Source organism: Taurulus bubalis (assembly GCF_910589615.1).
Source record: "Taurulus bubalis genome assembly, chromosome: 5".
Lineage (NCBI taxonomy): Eukaryota > Metazoa > Chordata > Actinopteri > Perciformes > Cottidae > Taurulus > Taurulus bubalis.
Window position 1 is genome coordinate 21,848,200 of NC_136593.1, and position 20,237 is coordinate 21,868,436.

At 43.6% G+C, this 20,237-nt stretch overlaps 1 protein-coding gene across 1 annotated transcript; it reads left to right on the forward strand.

Moving 5' to 3' along the window:
- Positions 1 to 300: 300 nt before the first annotated feature.
- On the forward strand, positions 301 to 18,560 carry sox13 (SRY-box transcription factor 13; the record flags this gene model as incomplete). Its single annotated transcript, XM_079217799.1, has 13 exons — positions 301 to 516; positions 642 to 744; positions 2,234 to 2,320; positions 2,961 to 3,133; positions 4,116 to 4,184; positions 4,283 to 4,397; positions 6,981 to 7,051; positions 7,625 to 7,790; positions 8,556 to 8,662; positions 11,016 to 11,094; positions 15,729 to 15,899; positions 16,724 to 16,940; positions 18,281 to 18,560. 13 exons carry the CDS (start codon positions 301 to 303, stop codon positions 18,558 to 18,560), a joined length of 1,854 nt encoding a protein of 617 aa, XP_079073925.1.
- Positions 18,561 to 20,237: the final 1,677 nt, after the last annotated feature.

Below are 20,237 nucleotides of genomic sequence, written 5' to 3' on the forward strand. Positions count from 1 at the left end.
CAGTCACACAGAGCCGCTAACTCGCTGTAGACTCTTGGTCCCGTCTAACCAGCTCTTTTCCAAAAGCTGTTTTAACTTGTTCATCTTGATAAGTTATGAGTTTTATGTTATGAGATTTGTTTTCCTGACATTTAAATGTACGTGTGGAGCCCTAAAGTGCACCCTGTTCTTCCCTTGACCTATTCTCTTTGCTGTAATTATATCCAATACCCAATCAAAACCCGCCATGGCAAGTTGCCAAACCTCGCCACACCCAGAATGACACCGAGCTTTGTGTGCTGTCGTTTGTCTCTCAACAGAATGGTTGAGCCCAGCCCTCAAGCACTGCACCTCATGTCTAGCGGGGATGTCAGCATGAAGTGTGTCGGTGTGAAAGTGGAACAGGAGGAGACCGGCGCAGGAGTCGGCGTCATTACCCACGCAGAGCCCATCAAGAGGTCTCCATCGCGCGATTGGTCGGGAAATCATCCGCTGGAGGCCCGCCAGCTGACCCCGCCGCTGTCCCGCTCCCCTTCGGTAAGCATATCGCGGCAAAGGGGGCGAGAGAGAGGTTATCGACGGGTAATTTAGGGAAATGTCAGGGAAAGGTGTGCTTTTTCTTGTCCTGTTCTGAGTCGGTTTACTTCCTGTGCCCCCGACAGGAGGGCTCTCCGGGTAAGGAGCTGTCTCACAGGCAAAGCCCCATGGGACTGAGGGAGGTCAGGACACATGACAGACCAGAAGGACAATCCCACTTCAAGGAAGGTCGGTCTCAACCTCAACCCAGTCACTTTCTGCTCTGTGTTGATGGTGCTGCCAATCTGAGTAATCATTCTCAGATTGGCAGAAGAAGCCGTCCCAGTATTGATCATCCAATCACTCGCACTTTGGCTCAAGATAAAACTGAAAAATTGCTCCTGTTATTTAGAAGAAGAGCCATGGATGTGCAGACTGAGAGTTTAATTCTGTACACTGTTTTTATCCGTTTACCTGCTTTGAATATTTTGACGAAATAATCTTAACCCAAGGGGTTTTAATAGCTTCTTTTTGTTTTTATATAGTGTTTTTGAGCATCCATCGATCAAAACAATTTTCTTCTAGCCTATTAATCCCTGATTCATAATTCTAAGAAATGCTTATTTAATGACTAACGGTAAATTATGGTTCACCCAGGCGTCAACCTCCTGTTCTGAGGAGGGATGAGGAAATTCTACGAAGTGCGATAACATTGTTCAATATTGCGATAACAATATTCTGAATGAACCATAATCTACCAAATGAACATCATGCTGTATTGAAGAAGACTTGAAACTAATGATTGAGACCATAAACTAACGTTTATTTTTACTGAGGGAATAAATCAAGAGAGAAGTAGAGTCATTTTCACACAGACTTCTATACAACCAAAGGAGTCGCCCCCTGCTGGCCAGTAGAGAGAATGCAGTGTTAAGACACTTCTGCATCGGCTTCACTCGGCAGAACCAAACGTTGCTGCCTGCTCTCGACATATTTTTTAAATATTTAATATGCAAACACATATCATACAAACTGCAGTTGATGCACTTTCATAATTATTAAAAGCGTTTTTATACAGCATTCAGCAAGTACTCAGCATTCACCTCAATATTGGATTTGAAACATTGGTCGCCTGCCTACACACACACACACACACACACACACACGTCCATACAATTTTCTCAGCTACCAGAGTCCATATCTTATGTGTTTAAGCGCACTGCATTCTGCCGCCATTCAGCATTAAACAATGCAGTCTGCTGATAAATCGATGTGCAGAAGTGACGGTTTGTCTCGCGAAAAGCGAGCGTGTTGTTTTGCCTCCCGAATGAGTTTTTCGGAGGGATCTTAGTGCTTTTTGTCTGATTTCGTTCAATCCTTCACACGTGGAGTAAGAAGCTGCTCTCCTGAGCTGTTGCCAGAGACTCTCACTGCCCTCCAGTCTTTCACCAGCAAGCACTGCACTCCTCGCCCTTTCTCAGATTCTCCCCACTCGCTGACCTTGGATTGTTCTCTGTCCAAATATCGATTCACTCAAACACTCAAAACTTCTCCCGGAGGCACGAACAACCTCTGCCCTTCGGCACCTCGAACGTCTTGTTCAATCAATGCCATTAGGGAAGGCAGAGGAGAGGCCGAAAATGTGGTTTTAGTGTCAGATGGACTCGATTTGACGGGAAAATATTTTTCGTGCTGTCGAGTTCAGCCCTGCTGAGTACCTGTTGTGTCCTGTTAACAGTAATGCCCACCATTGAGAAGCTGCTGAATGCTGACTGGAAGGAGAAACTTCTGGATAAAAGCACAGTGGAGTCAGGACGACTGAAAGGTCAGCTTTCAAACACCAACACCACCTTCATACCACTTATACACCACTTAAATACACACCACTGTTTTGATTGTGCAAATACCTGCCTTTTTTGTTTTTTATTTTTTGTAATGAACTTCATCTGTTGCATGAAACGTGTTAGACAAAAGATAACTGGGATAATTTGGTACACCACCATAATTTTTCTGTCAAAATTGTTGGCATCGTCTGGCGTTCCTCTTAAAATCAGAGTATGTTGGGACAAAAACGGCTTGGAAACAAACAATAGGACACCTCTGAAGAGGCATTATAAGAAGGACTTGGCGAGCTTATTTACACAGCTCAACTATGTATTCAGAGGGGCCTCGATCGTGTCATCGCTCCGGTCCTGCTGTCACAAACCCCACTTTGTGATTTTGCACAAAGCAAACGTATAAATCTAAAAAAGATAGTTTCCTCTTGTTAGAATGAGCAAGCCACTGAATAGTCCTTATTGTTGTTTTACTGAATGAAATGAAGGGGGAACTTTCCAACCCAGAAAACCTCATGTACTGTGTCTGATGATGATTATTAAATAAGTTATTTAATAGAAAATGGGTACAGTGTGTAGCACAATATGTAAAGGTCGCAAACCTGACCCTCTGCCCCGCCCCTCCTCCAGGTACCCCAGAGGCTCTGGCAGAGAAGGAGCTCCAGTTGCTGATGATGATCAACCAGCTGAGCGGTCTGAGGGAGCAGCTGCTGGGAGCCCACTCTGAGCAGAGGAACATGGCCGCCCTGCTGCTGGAGAAGCAGCAGCAGCAGATGGAGCTGGCTCGGCAACAGCAGGAACAGGTACCGCCCGCAGGTGTCCGGTCAGCAACCAGTGACATTAGAAGCAATTCTCATTCCTGATCCAAACATTGATACCAAAGACCACGAGTGCTTCTTGCAGTCTGAGTGGTGCCACGAATGTATCATTGCAATTGCATAACATTGTCAAACTCATGTTTGGAGAGAGGGAAATTGCGTATCCTTCATCTTTTTTTTTTTAACCTTGCGTTACCCACAATGCAGTTTGGCCTTTTGAGGGTTCAGTCTGAGATTCAGGAGCTGCGCTCACTTTTTTCTTACTCCACACCCCCAGATGTTATTTTTTTTATTTTCAAACATGTAGTCTTCGTCCGTAATAGACTTTGACCCAAGTGACATCACTTGAGGCCATTTAACAGACTTCTGACAACTCCCTCTGGGAGACAATTTTTATTTTTTCAAATATGCAGTAATACTCCCCAAGACCTTAACACACTTTAATGGGTAAAATAAGTGGGGTTCGCCTATATTTAAGAAAACTGTACATAGAGAAATCCCAGGCCAAAACTAGGTTTCTGCAGTTGAAATGCAAGTTCCTGTCTTCAGAAAACATGATTTATTTTGAATGCTCATGGTGTAGAATCAGTCTGAGCTTGGCAGATGCACATAAGCCAATATAATTAACTGGGAATTTTAGAATAAAAAGGTGTGATTTCTGGTGCTGTTCAGGATCATTGCAATGTTTTGTAATATCTGCGTCTTAATAATGTGAACATACACATTATCTAACTGCTGTATGAGCATTTCTCAATGTTTCAATTGTCGTTTCAGTATCAATGTTTTTAGTAATCAGACTTTGTTAAAGTACAATTGTGATACAGGACAGGATTCATAAGTTCTGCAGTTCAGGTCGAGTCCTTTAGCGAAACCCTGATCAAGGTCACCTCCACTGTGTGCACTTGTGTCTGTTTGCCACATGCATGTACAGTATGCGTGTGACAATGACCACGTCTCGTGTTCCCAGATTGCCAAGCAGCAGCAGCAGCTGATCCAGCAGCAGCACAAGATCAACCTGCTTCAGCAGCAGATCCAGGTCAGCTCCCCCTCCTGACCCCCAGGGGCTCCTCACATAAGACAGCGCCACAGCATCTGAGGAAAGAACTTTCATGTGTTTGTCCTGCCTCGTCCCAGCAGGTGAACATGCCCTACGTGATGATCCCGGCTTTCCACCCCAGCGCCCAGTCCCTCGCCGTCACCTCCGACCAACAGATGACCATGCCGCTGCAGCCCATCCCCTGCAAGCCAGGTCAGTCGTCTAGCTAGTGGAAAGAGCCTCCAGCCTTGGGGAGAGTTGGGTTGGGACACACTGGATCCCATGAAACCACAAATCCATTGTTGCAAACGGCAAATAGAAAGATATCCAGTCCAATTGAATACACGACGCCCTCGTCCTCTGCAGGGAACGTTAGTGATGTCATACGGAGTCTGATCATAAGGACAGGCTCCTAAATGAAAGATAATCGCTGAGCTAATTGTTTCACTGCGAATGTATTGAAAAGATTTTTAAACTTTTTTTTTATTGCTGCTGAAGAAAAATATATAAAGCAATGTTGATTCTTTTCTTAATTAATTGCCTTTTTTCTCACAAAATGATCAAAAAGAACCGATAGGAGTATTGATACGGAACCGAACTGATACGCAGAATCGATAAGAGCACCAGTAACGATAGATCCACACGACATCCATCCCTAGTTTTCGGGCTCATGTGGTTTTGAAGAGAAACCTAAGCATTTACACTTCAACCCAAGGCCCCACTTTAACGGAAATAGAACGGCATTAGTGAGCGCCGAACGGCGTCTTCAGTTGAACAATGCGGCTGACGGTAGCTTTCACACACTCTCGCTTGTACAGTTAGCCAGCTATAGAGGGTGCCGCTCGGAAAGCTGTGGCTTTGTGCGGTCCTGCTTTCACGAGTCTTACAAGCTGTGCTCGCAGGTGACCTCGTCTTTCTCTATCTTTTCAAACCCAAAAGACACAAGGCCAGCCTCTACAACATTGTAGGTGCAATTTAAGGATAGCCATTCATCTGCTTTCATCAGGTGTGTGTGAGTGTGTGACAGATGAATGTACAAGATTGTTGAAGGACTGTTGGATTGTGTGCAAGAGGTCAGCCAAAGGCAGACATTTTGAGGTTATCTTTTCTTTGAGAGGAATGGAACAGAAGAAGGGACGGAACTGTTTTGTTTTATTTGGATACCGGCTTTTATTCGATTCCTCATTTGCATTTAACTGCATGATCGACTTCAAGTTTGTGTGATGAATGTGTGTTTTCGAGTCCCGGCTCCACTAGTCCACGTCAATGTGTCCTTGAGCAAGACACTTAACCCCTAATTGCTCCCCGTTGCTGTGTCTATGGTGTATAGAGCAAGTCTCTTTGGATAAAAGCGTCAGCTAAATGAATTGTAATGTAATGTAACCAACATTGAATTTGTTCAAATGCATCTTGCACTACTCGAGCCTAAGCCATAAAGTGGACGTGGTTCTATTTTATCTGGGTGGCGAGACAAGACACTACATACGTTATGAAGTCAGCAAACCGCCTTTAAAACCCATTTAGCCATATTGTTTCTATCGTATATATAGCTATCCCGTTAATATCTCAGGTAATACAGTATTTCTTTACCATTGCTTAAAATAGATATTGGATTCAAGGTTCTTTTTGCATTAGTGATGAAGAATTTCAATTTGTCAGGTATTTAACGGATTTAGTCGAAAGACAGAGAGAACAACTGACGGAAACAAATGTAGCAAATCTCATAATATATTCTAAAGAAATACAAATAAAAAATGATATATGTTTAGTAGAGATATATATGGCGATCTAAAGTGTTCAAAACTATACATATATTTATGGTTAGGATGGATGGATTGACATGCGTATATAACGAACAATATATGAACACTTAACTCACTGTGTGCACTACAAATAGAAAATAATGCATTGTCAAAATGCCAAATAAACTATGACGGACACATCCACAATGAATGGATTGTAGTCGCTGATTTTTCGCAAGATGTTAAAAATGTCACTAACTGCGTGTGGCGCTGAGCTTTGTGGGTTGGACTGTTATTGCAATAAGGCTGCTTTGTTTAGAAAGGGGACAAGTGTATTACCTGATTTAAATACTTGCAAATAGCACAGGAGCACTGAGGCGATGTATGCTTGGCAGGCGCAAGTAGGGGTGCATTTCACCCTTAGCGGGTGCTTTTGAGAATTTTGTCTCATTTGTGCATGTTCAGCGGCCGAAAAAGCGGCTCAATCCAAAAGTCAAAAGGGAAAAACAGGGAAGCACTGTGGCATGTCATTCATATGTTTCCTTTTTTTCTACTGCATTTCCCTGGTTATTGTGTCGTCCACAATGTCAAAGCAAACTAAATGAAAAACGGAAGTACACTATTGAGTGTTTGCTATAAAGAAATTGCGGTGCGTGAGAGCAGGCGGGTCGCTCAGTCTCAGTTACTTACCGTTAGCTAGCGTCCCTCACCCTCCTTCCAAGTTACTTACCGTTAGCTGCTAATAGCTGCTAATTGTCATGAATTGTCATTAAACTCAAATTGGAATAACTACACATGTATTGTTTGTGTTCATGTCTTTCATACACACAATTAAACACATTCCACAGTCGTGGACTATCCCACGCAGCTGCTGTCGAACCCTCGCCCACCCCGGTGTCAAGAGGAACGGCGGTTCCTTCCGAGTTACTAACCGTTAGCTCGTGTTAGCTGCTAATTGTCGCCAGCCTCTGTGTTCCGTGGCAAATCGGAAGAAGCGCACAGGTGTTTTTTTGTTTTCATGTCTTTCATACACACAATTTTACACCTTCCACAGCAGTGGACTATCCCATGCAGCTGATGTCGAACCCTCACCCCGTCAAGAGGAGCAGCGCTTCCTACCGACAGGTACGATATCGCTGCAGCATGCGTGTTGTGTGTCAGCGATTGTTCGTCTCACTGTGACAAACCTGTTTCCCATATCCTTTTGAATTCAAACAGTCGTAAAGCACACGCCTACATTATATTATCTAAAATGCAATTCATGGCAGTGTATTTTTTTAATCTACACAGTGTGTATCTACTACACGCTGTATGTGTGGTTTTAGGGAATGTTAAAGATAATGATTCCCACCAGATTAAACAGATAATGCACTACTCTGGTATTTGGGAGGCTTTTCGAAGACACCACACCCACTGAGATAGACTAACACAGCTTGTATAAACAAAAGGTAGAGAGGATGAGGTGAGCGTGAAGACAAAAGACCAGCGATGCCACAAAGGTGTGACAGATGCGCTCTGACATGCCAAATCTGCCGTGCATAACCGGAATCCCTCGCCCTTTGCCGTTGCACTCGAACTGTGCGCCAGTGGCCCCCGCCCCTGCTCACCTGCGCTCGCTGTGTGTGTGTGTGTGTGTGTGTGTGTGTGTGTGTGTGTGTGTGTGTGTGTGTGTATGTGTGTGTGTGTTTTATTTTTTAGGAAGCCAGTCAGCCCTTGAACCTGACGTCCAAGCCAAAGGGGCTGGAGCTGGGGAAAACCCCAAGTCCGCAGAGCATGGAGCTGGGATCGCTGGCGCTGCACGGGGCCTACAGGCCCAGAGACCTCCAGAGAGAGGTGTCCCACAGCCCGTCACGATCTGCCCTCAGTGAGTCACGCTGCTGTGAGGAATTATGATCCTAAAAGATGGTGGTTGGGTGGTGGAGAAACATGTTGCATCGCCTCAAAGATGCTCGAATCAAAGTTGTGGTTTTTGACACCCTTTGTGTTTCTGGTTTGTCACGGTAACACAGTCTCTTTCATGCTTATAACACCTTTTTTTAAATATTTATATATATATACACTTTTTTTTGTATCGCTATGGGGAGTGGGTCCCCGTTTGTATCTATTGTTTTCAGTTGTTACTGACTGAACCCAAAGCTTTCACATGGGGTGTCTTCCCTTAAAGGGATACTATGCCCATTCATTTTAAATTCATACATGTTATTCTGTTGGTCTAAGATGGGCTACAAATATTAGCGAACATCAGCAACACTCAAACCCCCCAAAAAATATATAATCTAGAATCTATTCCCCAAACAATAGTAGCTCGGTTTCACAATTATTGATTGAACTTTCCAAGGCCCTGGAAATAACCTATTGGCATTCTTAATTTTGGTGGTTTTCCCCTTTAAACAAGTCATGTATTGCAACAAAAGCATTTCTACCTTGTTAACTCTATAAACAGATGAAGAAAAGGGAAGTTAGCATTGGCACGAATAGCCAATCTGAATTAGTAGACGCAAAGAAACAAAATGGGCAAGAGCTGAATATAAAGCAGGAATTGTGGGTAATATCACAGAAACAAACGGAGGCGAGGTTCATCGTTTTTGTCTTTCTCCTTCCTCTTTGACCAGTGTGTTTTTGTCTTCAGGTTTCCTCGGAGACGGCGATGTGGTCACCCAAGCCATCCATGACGCCCAGCAGCTCCTGAGGGGCCACAGCACCACAGGGCGAGAGAGAAACGGCAGCGGGAAGATGGTGAGATGATGACCAAACCACAAAGTCCACACGCGTAAAGTCGCATGGTTTTGATTCAAAGCCCCCTTTCAGAGACATAAATTAGGATTACTTTCACATAAAAGTCACAAAGACTTGTTCACATCTTTTTCTGTGTGGTTTTTGCCAGAATTCTCTCTCTCTCTCTCTCTCTCTCTCTCTCTCTCTCTCTCTCTCTCTCTTTTTTCTCTTGGTCAAACAAATGAAATGTGTTTGGTTGTCACTGAGAAAACAATTTCACAGATACACAAACAATTCTAGATCTAAAGCTATTTTTGTCTCACTGTTGGTGTCTTTACATAGAGATTAATACGAGCAAATATTATTAATTGGAACTGCAAACACCTGTGTCATTATTGACATATCGTCTCCTTTTAAGTTTATATGGAGGACATGGTGAGTTAGCATAGACATCTAGCAGTAATGGAGCAACCGTATCATTCATTTAGAGTTGTGTGTCTGACCACCTGATGAATTCAGGTCTAATATTCAAACTATTTTTGCTCCGTTTTTGGTCTCTACCAACTCCTGAGTGAAAATCTGTCATTTTAGCTGCTGAATGCTCCACTATGTTCGTAAGGCCGATATTATTCGTTATTATCTGTCCACGTGGTTGATCACTAAAGAAAAGACAAAAACCAACCTCTAGTGTTTGAGATGGGAGCAAAGGAGGAAGTCAGGCGACAAAGTCTGCGTCGGGAGGCGGTCAGAGTTGGCAGATGGGACGGAAAACACAGGACTTTCACCCAGGAGACCGCAGTTGCTGTCCCATCTGAAAGCAAAAACTCTTATTTCAGGTTGCATTTACATTAAATTGCGTAACAAATGTTCTAATTTGAACCCAAGCCGTGATTGTTTCCTAAACCTAACCTAACCAAGTGGTTTTTTAATGTCACTCATGAAGTTTGGTCCGTCTGACCTTGCTATAAAGCTCCATAAAGCTCCACTTCACATCGTCACATTGTTTCCACGCTATCGATCAATACATTGTTCGTATCTTAATCCACATTGTCAGCCAATCAGAATTGGGAATTCTCAGAGGCTATGGTACACATTTACACAATAAATCCCAAAAAGACCATTTCCTTGCACCACTGAAATTCTTAATAATTAGATCATCTTACGATCGTACAGGAAAGGCCAGAGTATCAACATAGAAAATGTGTCAAACCGTAATGTAATAAGACTGACACTGAGGGGTCCGATCAGGGGTCAGCGTCGGGTTTAGGGTTACAGGGAGTCATTCGCCTACCGAGGATTTGACCAGCTGTAGTGGAACCGCGCACAGAAGCACATTGTAACAGCGTTATCGGAGTATTGCCTTCTGGAAAATAAACACTGTGTGGAAAAAAAAGACAAAGAAGTTATGTGTCTGTTGTTTCTATTATTAGTCATTGAAAAGGGGCCTTGATTCAGTGTCCCCTGACAATGATGCGATCGACTGCTCCTCCTCTTTGTGCGAGTGCAGTCGTGTGCGACGGGGGAAAAAAGTACAGAATGTCTGCACACAACGACTTTAGTGTGGAGCAAAATGGAAAACTCTCCTGTCGGAAAAACGTGCATCTCGTGCATATCTCGTTATTTTTAAAGGGCCATTAAAGCATCCTCAACGATGCATATTGAATCTAAAATAAAACCTGGCTGTTACTTTATTGTTTTGGTTCTTGTAAAATAGTGTCTTCTATTCTGGTCTTCTGGTTTTTACACTCTTTGAGGTGGCGGAAGCTTTGGTCTGAGCCTCGTCCTGGAGCAGCAGCTGTTGCAGCCTCACAATAACCACAAAGGCCTCGTTGTGGCATTGACTGAGCCACCTGCCCTCTCTCTCTTTGTCCACAGTAATACTGTACTCTGTGGCTCTTCTCTTCCTCTCCTCCATTATCCCGCTCCATCTCCTGCTTTAACACCAATACCGATGATTGACCTATTTTGGTATTACACTCCAACGAATGGGGGATCAATCATGTTTTACCGCACAAGGGAGGCGGGCGATGGATACGCTGACGGTGTGGTCGTTTACATTCCCAGCTTTCCCCCCCCTTCACCTCTCCTCCCTCAAACAATAAACACCATTCTTCCTCCCCTCCGTAGCGTTGTCATTCCCTTCCTTTGCATTTACAGCTCTGCATTTAAACAGCAGCTGATATGTTGAGCGTGCGGTTTCTTTACCTTAAATAGCATTCTGTCACACACGCACAGACACGCCACGCTTTGGACACACCCCCTCGGACATGCGGGTCACCTTTTTTACTGCGGCCGGAGTTCAGATTGCCTCTTTGTGCTGGAGTGTGAATATTTGTGTAACTTAATCTGTCTTTGTCTTTCTTCTTGTCTTCAGGAGTGTAAAGATTCTCCCCTCAGCGAGAGAATCTGTCACTCCGAGCGGGGCGAGGACCACCTCAGCAGTGACTCCGAGGGTACGTGTCTCTGGGGGGTCTGTTTGACAGATGTGTCCATTGGTCATGTGTTTTAATAATAACTTTTAGAATAACTTTTGGTCACACTTTCCACAATGGCCATGTCTATGTTGCATTAGTATGCTTGTAATCTGTTAATAGCATTGTGTAATTATAGTTAGAAATCATAAAGATTAATCGTTGTTTATAACAAGCATTTTATAATTACTTAGGTCAATTATCGTTAAACTTCATAATTGCTGCTTATTCTGTTTTCCAAGTACAACATGTATTATAGTTATAATACATTCTTCTTCTACAATGCATTATAATTACTGTAATTAATTATAGGTTAGTCTAAGTCAGGCCTGGCCAACCCGCGGCTCTTTGCCTGGTTTCATGCGGCTCTTACGTTCATATCTAAGTTTGTGTTTTTTTTTTTTTTAATTAATGTTTTTATTGATTTTGCAAATACTTTAGACCAGACTTGGGCATCTTACGGCCCGCGGGCTCTCCCGGTCCGGCCCGCGTTAGGTCAATCAAAAATGAAAAATAAATAAGATGCACGCCATAAATGCAATACAAACGGCACTGCTTTTACTTTGAAGGCGATTTATTTATGTGTGCGCGCACGCTGACGCAGTGTTGCCAACTTGACGACTGAAGTGAAAGCGTATTGTTATGCAGTTTCTGTTGTCAGCGAGCAGCGGGTGCTGCCGTGCAGCTGCTACGCCGGTCCAGAGCTCTGACAGACAGTCAGTCGCCTCCAGATTGAAAATTAACCCCTCCAAAAAATTGGGATGTACAGAATAGTACATTCAGTTGTAAGTCTCTTGGAGGTAGTGTTTGTGTAAACAATTTGTGTCCAGTTCGCTCTCAAAATGGCAGGGAAAAAATGCACAGCAAAACGAAAATATGAAGAAGAACACAGGACATTTTAACAGAGTGGGAGGATTTATATTTGTTTGTTGAACGTAATGGCAAGCCATTCTGCCTTATATGTCAGACGTCATTAGCGCATTTCAAAGCTTCAAATCTTCAGCGCCACTGCAGCTCACTCCATGCTAACATCGACCAGGAATTTCCAAAAGGCACTGAACTTCGGAAGCACAAGTTGGTCACTTTGAAAAGTCAGGCAGAAAAGCAGAAACAGTTTTTCAAAAAATTTACGAAGCACTTCGAGACCGAAACGCTTGCATCATATCAACTTGCTTGGAACATTGCACGGGCTAAAAAGCCATACAATGGAGGGGAGTTCGTTAAAAAATGCCTCAGTGACGTTGTTGAAATCTTGTCTCCTGAAAACAACAAACTAACACAAATGGTATCAGACATCCAACTGTCCCGCCACACTGGTGAACACAGAATATCAGACATTGACACGGCTATTGAATCACAGTTGCACTCTGACCTTCAAGCATGTGAGTATTTTAGTGTCGCATTGGATGAGAGTTGTGACATACAAGACAAGCCTCAGTTGGCAATCTTTGCACGGTCTGTGTCAAACGATTGTGTGATCAAAGAAGAACTCCTTGATATTGTGCCATTAAAAGACAGAACCCGTGGCATAGATGTGAAAGAAACAATGATGTCTGCATTTGTGAAAGCAAATCTGCCCATACCGAAACTAACTGCAATAGCCACGGATGGAGCGCCAGCCATGATCGGATCTGTGAACGGGCTTGTGGGGCTGTGCAAAGCTGACCAAACATTTTGGAATTTCCACTGCATCATCCACAGGGAGCAACTCGTGTCTACATCATTGAATTTAAACAACGTCATGAAGCCTGTGATGGAAATCGTCAACTACATCCGCACACATGCGCTTAACCACAGGCAATTCAAGAATCTCATCGCTGAGCTGGACCAAGGGCCTCCAGGTGACCTGCCGCTGCACTGCACTGTGAGGTGGCTGTCAAAAGGCCAGGTTCTCTCTCGCTTCTTTGAGCTTTTTGATGCCGTGAAACTGTTCATGGAAGAGAAGGACAAGGACTATCCCGAGCTCTCGGACCTCAAGTGGATTATGGATCTGGCCTTTTTGGTCGACATGCTGTGTCACTTGGACAGACTGAACCTGACCCTGCAGGGTAAGTTAAAAATGCTGCCTGACCTGGTGCAAAGTGTGTTTGTGTTTGTCATCAAACTGAAGCTGTTCAAGGCGCATATTCAAAAGGGAGATTTAACGCATTTTCCCACTCTGCTAAAAGCCAGCGGGCAAGTCACCAGCGCCGCCCTGAATAAGCAAAGAGCCAGATATGCAACACTGATTGAAAACCTGCACGAAAGCTTTGTGACCCGGTTCCACGATCTACAAGTGAAAAGGCCACAGATTACGTTCCTCGTCGACCCATTTAATGCGGAGACGGACTGTTTGAAAGCCCCGCTAGTCACAGATGAGGCCGCGGCTGAGTTGGAGATGATCGACCTTTGTGAGGAGGACCAACTGAAACCTGCTATAAGGGAAGGGACCATTGAGTTCTGGAAAAGTGTGCCAATGGAATTGGCACACTTTCCGCACTGGAATTGCACTGGAATTGGACCCCAATGTCAAACGGGCTGCGCTTAAGATACTGTCAATCTTTGGGTCAACATACGTCTGCAAGTCTGTGTTTTCTATCCTGAAACACGTGAAATCAAAGCATCGATCTGGTCTGACTGACACCGATGTGAAAGAATTGCTTCGAGTGGCAACAACGGAATACAAGCCAGATTTGAAGAGGATTGTTCAAGGCAAGGAATGCCAGAAGTCCCACTAAGCAACATGCATAGTAAAAGAAAAACGCTATTGTAAATTATTATATTTTTTGTTTGTGGACTTGGTTGAACTGAGAGTTTGTGTGTGTCAGACAGTGCACACAATGTTCATTGTTGAAAATGACTGGCCTGTGGTCTTAGTACTGTCGGAGTCAATTTCTGTCATTACCATGTTGGTGTGTGACATTTACAATAAATCTGGCTGAGCAGAGGTCTGTGTGTGTGTGTGTGTGTGTGTGAGAGAAAGGGATGGGGTGATGTTCATGTGTGCCCATGTGTAAGATGTGGCTCTTAGTCTCTGACTGGTTGGCCACCCCTGGTCTAAGTGGTCATAATTTGCTTTAAGTAAAGTCCAAATGTATTCTACAAAGCTTTATTTTGTTTTTTCATAGATTTATAGATATATTTTTACTATACCTAAAGCAAACTATGACGACTTATAAGTGGAGTGGAGTTACTTCAATCACATTGTTACAACAGCGAATGTAATGCGTTATAAAGATGATGTATTACAACTATGGGAGGTATAATACACTATGATCCTTACAACAAAAAAAAAGCCAGTGACCAGCAATTATAAAGAAATCATGTCCGCATAGATCATTATGAAATGCTTCATAACGTGTTGTGATAATTGTTGTAAAGCCATATGAATAATGGTGCTCAAAGCTATAATTATACAGTGCTATGAACAGATTATAACACATTACAAGTTTGTTTATAATGCATTATAGACAGAAAGTTTAACACGCAATATTTGTTTTACTATTACCCCCTTCAGAATATGGGATTAAGATTTTAATATCCCCCTAAATAGACCCTGAATGGAGAATGTGGGTGGGGGAAACCATGACTGCATGATAACATAGGATGTTTGTGGGTGAAAAGGACTTTACCTTCAGCAAGCAAAGGTTAATAACCAGATGAGGGGTGGAACAAAAAAGGTCAACACATCCTCATACCTTAACAACAGAGTAGGTTGTTTGCCAACGACTCCCAAAACAACGTATATGACATAATATATAACATTGTGGAACTACCGCAGTTTTAAACACTTGGTTGTGAAACAGAACTACTTTGCAAGGTTTGGGTTCAAATAACTGTTTGCTACAGAAGTACGTGACTTGGTATTAATATTTACATGCATAATAACATAGTTACATACATATTAGAGTAGTTGCATACGTACATAGTTTCATATGCACTGAACTAGTAACAATAGCATTAATGTAGTTACATACTAACGTACATACGCACTATGATAGCAACATAGTTGCATACATGTAAGCACATGTAAGCATAAGCACGTGGTTATGTGCTAACATAGCTTAATAGGCACTAACATAGTAACATTCGTACTAAGGTAGTTATGTATTAACATAGCTACACAAGCACTAACGTGGTTATGTACTAACATAGCTACATATGTACTAAGGTAGTTATGTATTAACATAGCTACACAAGCACTAACGTGGTTATGTACTAACATAGCTACATATGTACTAAGGTAGTTATGTATTAACATAGCTACATACGTACAACGTAGTTACATAGGCACTAACGTAGTTACATTCATACTAAGGTAGTTATGTATTAACATAGCTACATACGTGCTAATGTAGCTACGTTTGTGCTAATGTAGCTATGTACTAAGGTAGCTATGTACTAAGGTAGCTACATCCTGACATCCTCCTTTGCCCCCGTCATAATTACAAGGGCAACTCGAGTTTACCGCCTAACAATAAACTTTAATATAGGTCGTCAAAAGCAGACTACCGATCAGATCTCTGGTGATGGCGGTTTGAAAAAGCTTCAAAACAAGAACGAAAAGAGACGTATTTAACGGGGAATAAGTACTATATCACAAAGTGGACTTCTGACTGTAGCCCTCTTTCCTGTAGGTGCCCTGCCCGTCTCGGGCCAAGGCAGCTACGTTGAGGTCCGGCCCCCTCCCTCCTCGGGCCACATCAAGAGACCCATGAATGCCTTCATGGTGTGGGCCAAGGACGAGCGCAGGAGGATCCTGCAGGCCTTCCCCGACATGCACAACTCCTCCATCAGCAAGATCTTGGGTGAGTCTTGCACGGGGTAGGGGTGGGTGCCTCTATTCTGAGACGCTGCCTCGCATATGTGAGAGCACTAACAGCCACCTGCTTGTCCCACCAGACACACACACACATACACACACACACACACACACATACAGACCCGAATCCCTTTCCTTGGACCAAACATTCACATTCCATTCCACTATTGTGAAGCGCTTGTTGTTGCTAGCAACCACCCTTCACACAGACACACACAGACACAAATAAACCATTAATCTACTTAATTACACAAGTGTATGACTAATTACTATTTCAATACCTTATCTCATACAGAGATGTGTTTTCTCCAATACACTCACACAATGGCTGAAGATAAAGGTATAGACAAGTGTTTTTATTGGGCAGTTAACAGAGCAGCGCATTTATATAATGTTAATTGTCACATAGGAAATAACAAAATGATTTGCTATTGCCAACTGAAGATATACTTTCTAATCTTTTATGTTGACTGTTATGACAGCCTTCAACAATTCTTTTAATTTTGTTTGAATTAATGTGTGAAATTCTGCCCGTGGTGACACAGGAGAGCTCTCAGAGAGATTTGGAACCTTAATAAATCCATAAAGACATGGTTAATAAGACAACATACAAAGTGTGTTAACTGTGATTTAAACAGCAGACTAGAAGTAGCTTCTAAAGCGCTTTCTTTGGCCGTTACGCTAACGCATAAAAACCCAAGCCAAAAAAACACTGAAACCCAAAGCTAGATTGAAGTCATGCACGCTCTCAACCCAACCCAGACTCGCTGCTCAAACTCACCTTCGCTGTCCCTCCACCCTCCTCTTCAGGCTCCCGTTGGAAGGGCATGTCCAACCAGGAGAAGCAGCCCTACTACGAGGAGCAGGCGAGGCTGAGCCGGCAGCATCTGGAGCGCTACCCGGACTACAAGTACAAACCCCGGCCCAAGCGGACCTGCATCGTGGAGGGCCGGAGGCTGCGGGTGGGCGAGTACAAGGCCATGATGAAGAACCGCCGGCAGGAGCAGAGGGCGACCTACACGCACAGGTAGATGAACCAGCGAGGTCCCGGGTAGGCGGCCCGCACGATTCGCGGGATAGTCATGCGAGAGCGTTTGTCCCCGGCAGACGTCACTCCATTGACAGGAGTCTTCTCTGCACCTCCACACGTCAAGACAATGCCCGCGGCTCCCAACGCAACTCTTTTATTCTCCGAGACACAAACAAAAGTGGGGTATTGATACTGCAGCTGTGCTGTTTTTCATTTTGAATGAATAGCATCCCTCGCCATTGTTCCCCGCTAACTCCAACTAGTTAAGCTGGAGGAGTTGGGAGGTTGGAGCTGTTACGAGTGTTTTGAGTGTTGTTTTTCCATTTGCGTCACAGATACACTCACCAGGTCTTTCAGACTGCTTTTCAGAAATAAAACATCAATATCAGAATGTCACGACGGCCTTCACATTCATTTGATTGCTTTTTCTTTCTTTTTTTTCAAACCAGACCATTATCTCTCCATTTGTCATGTGTAGGTGTCTGAGGGCGTAAGAAACGTAAACGGCACAATCCCCTCCATCTTACTTGCTACGGACATTATCTCAGATAATGTAAAGATCCTATAGATCCATGTTATGACCGCCAGCTTTGTTTTGGCAGTTTGGACCGGGTCTAAACACTACCCATGAGCCTCGGCTGCCAAACTGGCCATGGTTACTGAATTCGTCAAAAACATTGACCCAGAATCGAAAATATGATGTATTGAAGCTGCAGATTGTGTTAGTTTGCGTTGCTTCCAGCCGTCGCTAGTGGCACATGTATCGCAACTGTCTACGCAGCGAACTTTTGTTTTTACATAAACTGGTAGTTCAGACATTTTAGTTTCAGCCGGGAGAGTTTCATCTCCCTCCAATCCGTAGAACGGCTTCACCTAATAGGAAAAATCCTTTTGACATTTTTTATAAAACATGCACAATATCATTATCGTTGATATTTCCTTGCAAGAAAGCAAGAATTAAAATTATAGCTCGACCAATATAATAAAGACATTCATGATTACTTCAATTTAGAATAACCAGTATATGAAGTACATTAAAGCTGCTGTTGGTAGTAAAACTTTTTCATCATATTAGTCTCAAACTGTCACTATGAGAAAGTAAAGGTAAAGCTAAGCACCGCCCACCGGCTGGAGCAAACTTTTCTGATTGACAGAGTGACATACAGTAACAGTTTGAGCAAATATATACAATAATATAATACAATTTTCATTTCATTTTCATCATATGAAAGGGGGATATCTCTTAAATATCAGCAAACTGATGCATTAACAGAAAGAAATCCCAGTTCATTGCTCCTCCGGTCTCATTGTTCCCGTGTCCCTTCCCGTCTCTCCAGTCAAACAGAACCCCAGCAGCTCCACTACCCCCACAGCGACGGCCAGTACCCGGGCGGCGCCGGCTCGGTCTCGGTGGCGACCGTGCCCTTTCACCCGGCGCTGCTGGAGCACTACCTGCCGCAGGTCGCCCCCACGCTGCGTCGGGTTGAGGGCCAGGCCACGCCCACTTCCCTGCCCCGAGAGAGGGAGCGCGAGAGGGAGCGCCCTCCGTACAGCGAAGGAGAGGAGAGCGACGGGGGAGAGAGGAGCGAGGGGGAGCTGGTGCTCCTGACGGACTGAAAGCTGGGGGGTGATGGGAGAAAAGAAAATAAAAAGATGAAAGGGGAAGGGTGCCATTAGTTGATTGACGGTCAGAGGAGAGAGATGGAGGGAGGTAAAGGGGTGAGATTAAGTTTAGAGAAAATCGCCCCGCTGTCGGGACAAAAGTGAAGAGATGTGTTGGTAGAACGTCACTCCTTTGTACATTAGTTGTTTTCAGTGAAATGCTGCCCCACACACACACACACACACACACACACACATAAAGGCAAGCTCTTATCTTACCCGTTTCCCTTCATAGACATTTCACCAGCTGCTTTGTTTTAGAACACAGAACGTAGAAGGTTTTTATCGTTTAATCCCTCATGCTTCTACTTTTGCCTTCCGGGCAAAACAAAATGGTCCCTGCGGAGACGAGCTTCGACAGAATCCCTGTTTTCACCTGTTGGACAGCCGAGCAACTTCTCTGAGGTCGGAGCAACCGGCCGCCGACGGAGCTGTTTGTTATCAGTATGTCAGCACTGCCCCCTGCTGGGAGAAGCTGGTTATTACTCAATGAAAACACTCAGAGGAGGTAAAAAAAAATTGGAGAGATCGAAGGTGTATTTCAAAGATTCAGTATTGCATTTTTTTTTTTTTTCATGAAGATGGACAGGCTATGATTAACGAAAGAATGGTCAAATTGAACACAGACTTTTAGACCCTAGTACCCACAATGCAACTTTAAACCGTTACAATGTTTTTACATGCACACTTCTTACTCCCATTTTCTTGCTCAGATTTTTCTAATATAGATTTGTAAGCGCTAACATCAAGCGGGATAACCCCCTTGATGACATCATCGGGGTCATTTTTCGGTCTTTGGGAGCGATCCTGACGGAGCCACAGAAGACATTCAACGGCTATTTTCTCGTAGTAAACTGAACTTCACAAGCAAAATTGCCTTTCAAAAAATTCAATTCTGGACAGAATATCTCTTTAAAGGGACAGTCTGGGGTTAGATGAGGTACTCATCCATCGCCAGGCACCAGGTCGACCACCATCTACTGTAGACAGGTACCTTACATTGTTTTATTTGTTCCATTTTAGCCGAAGCACGTTTCATACACAAGTTTAAAGCTAATTAAAGCATAGAAACGTTTAATAGGGGAGGGATCTCTCACTGCACCCGAACGGTTTACAATCAGACTGCCAATTACATATGTTTTACGACGTTGCATCCCAGACAAAGTCCAGTGAATCAACAATCCAACCCTCCTCTTCGTCGTTCTCCCACATCCCACTGTTCGGTTGAGCTGTGCCGTATATGCTGTACTTGTGTCTTATCAGTTGCCTCTCCACAACGAGCCTCACCCTATTTCTTTTTTTTGTTTTATATACCTCTGTGTTTGCTACTTTGAGTGTTAATTGATTGTTGTGTTGAGCACCTCCTATCTGTGTTTCCAAATGTTTTTTTCTTTCTTCTTAAATTTTTGCTGCTCTTGAGATGCAGCTTCCCGCCGTACTGCAAATACTTACATCTTACATGTTCAGTTTTCAAAAGCGACTTTCAGGATTTTTCAGCAAATCATAATTTTCTTGGTACTAGCGCACCGGGGCCTTGTTCCAAGATGTTGACACTGATGTTTCCCTCGGATTTCCTGAAGCTGCGTTGGAATTATTTTTATATTTCAAGGCTGAAAGGCTTAATTCAGAGAC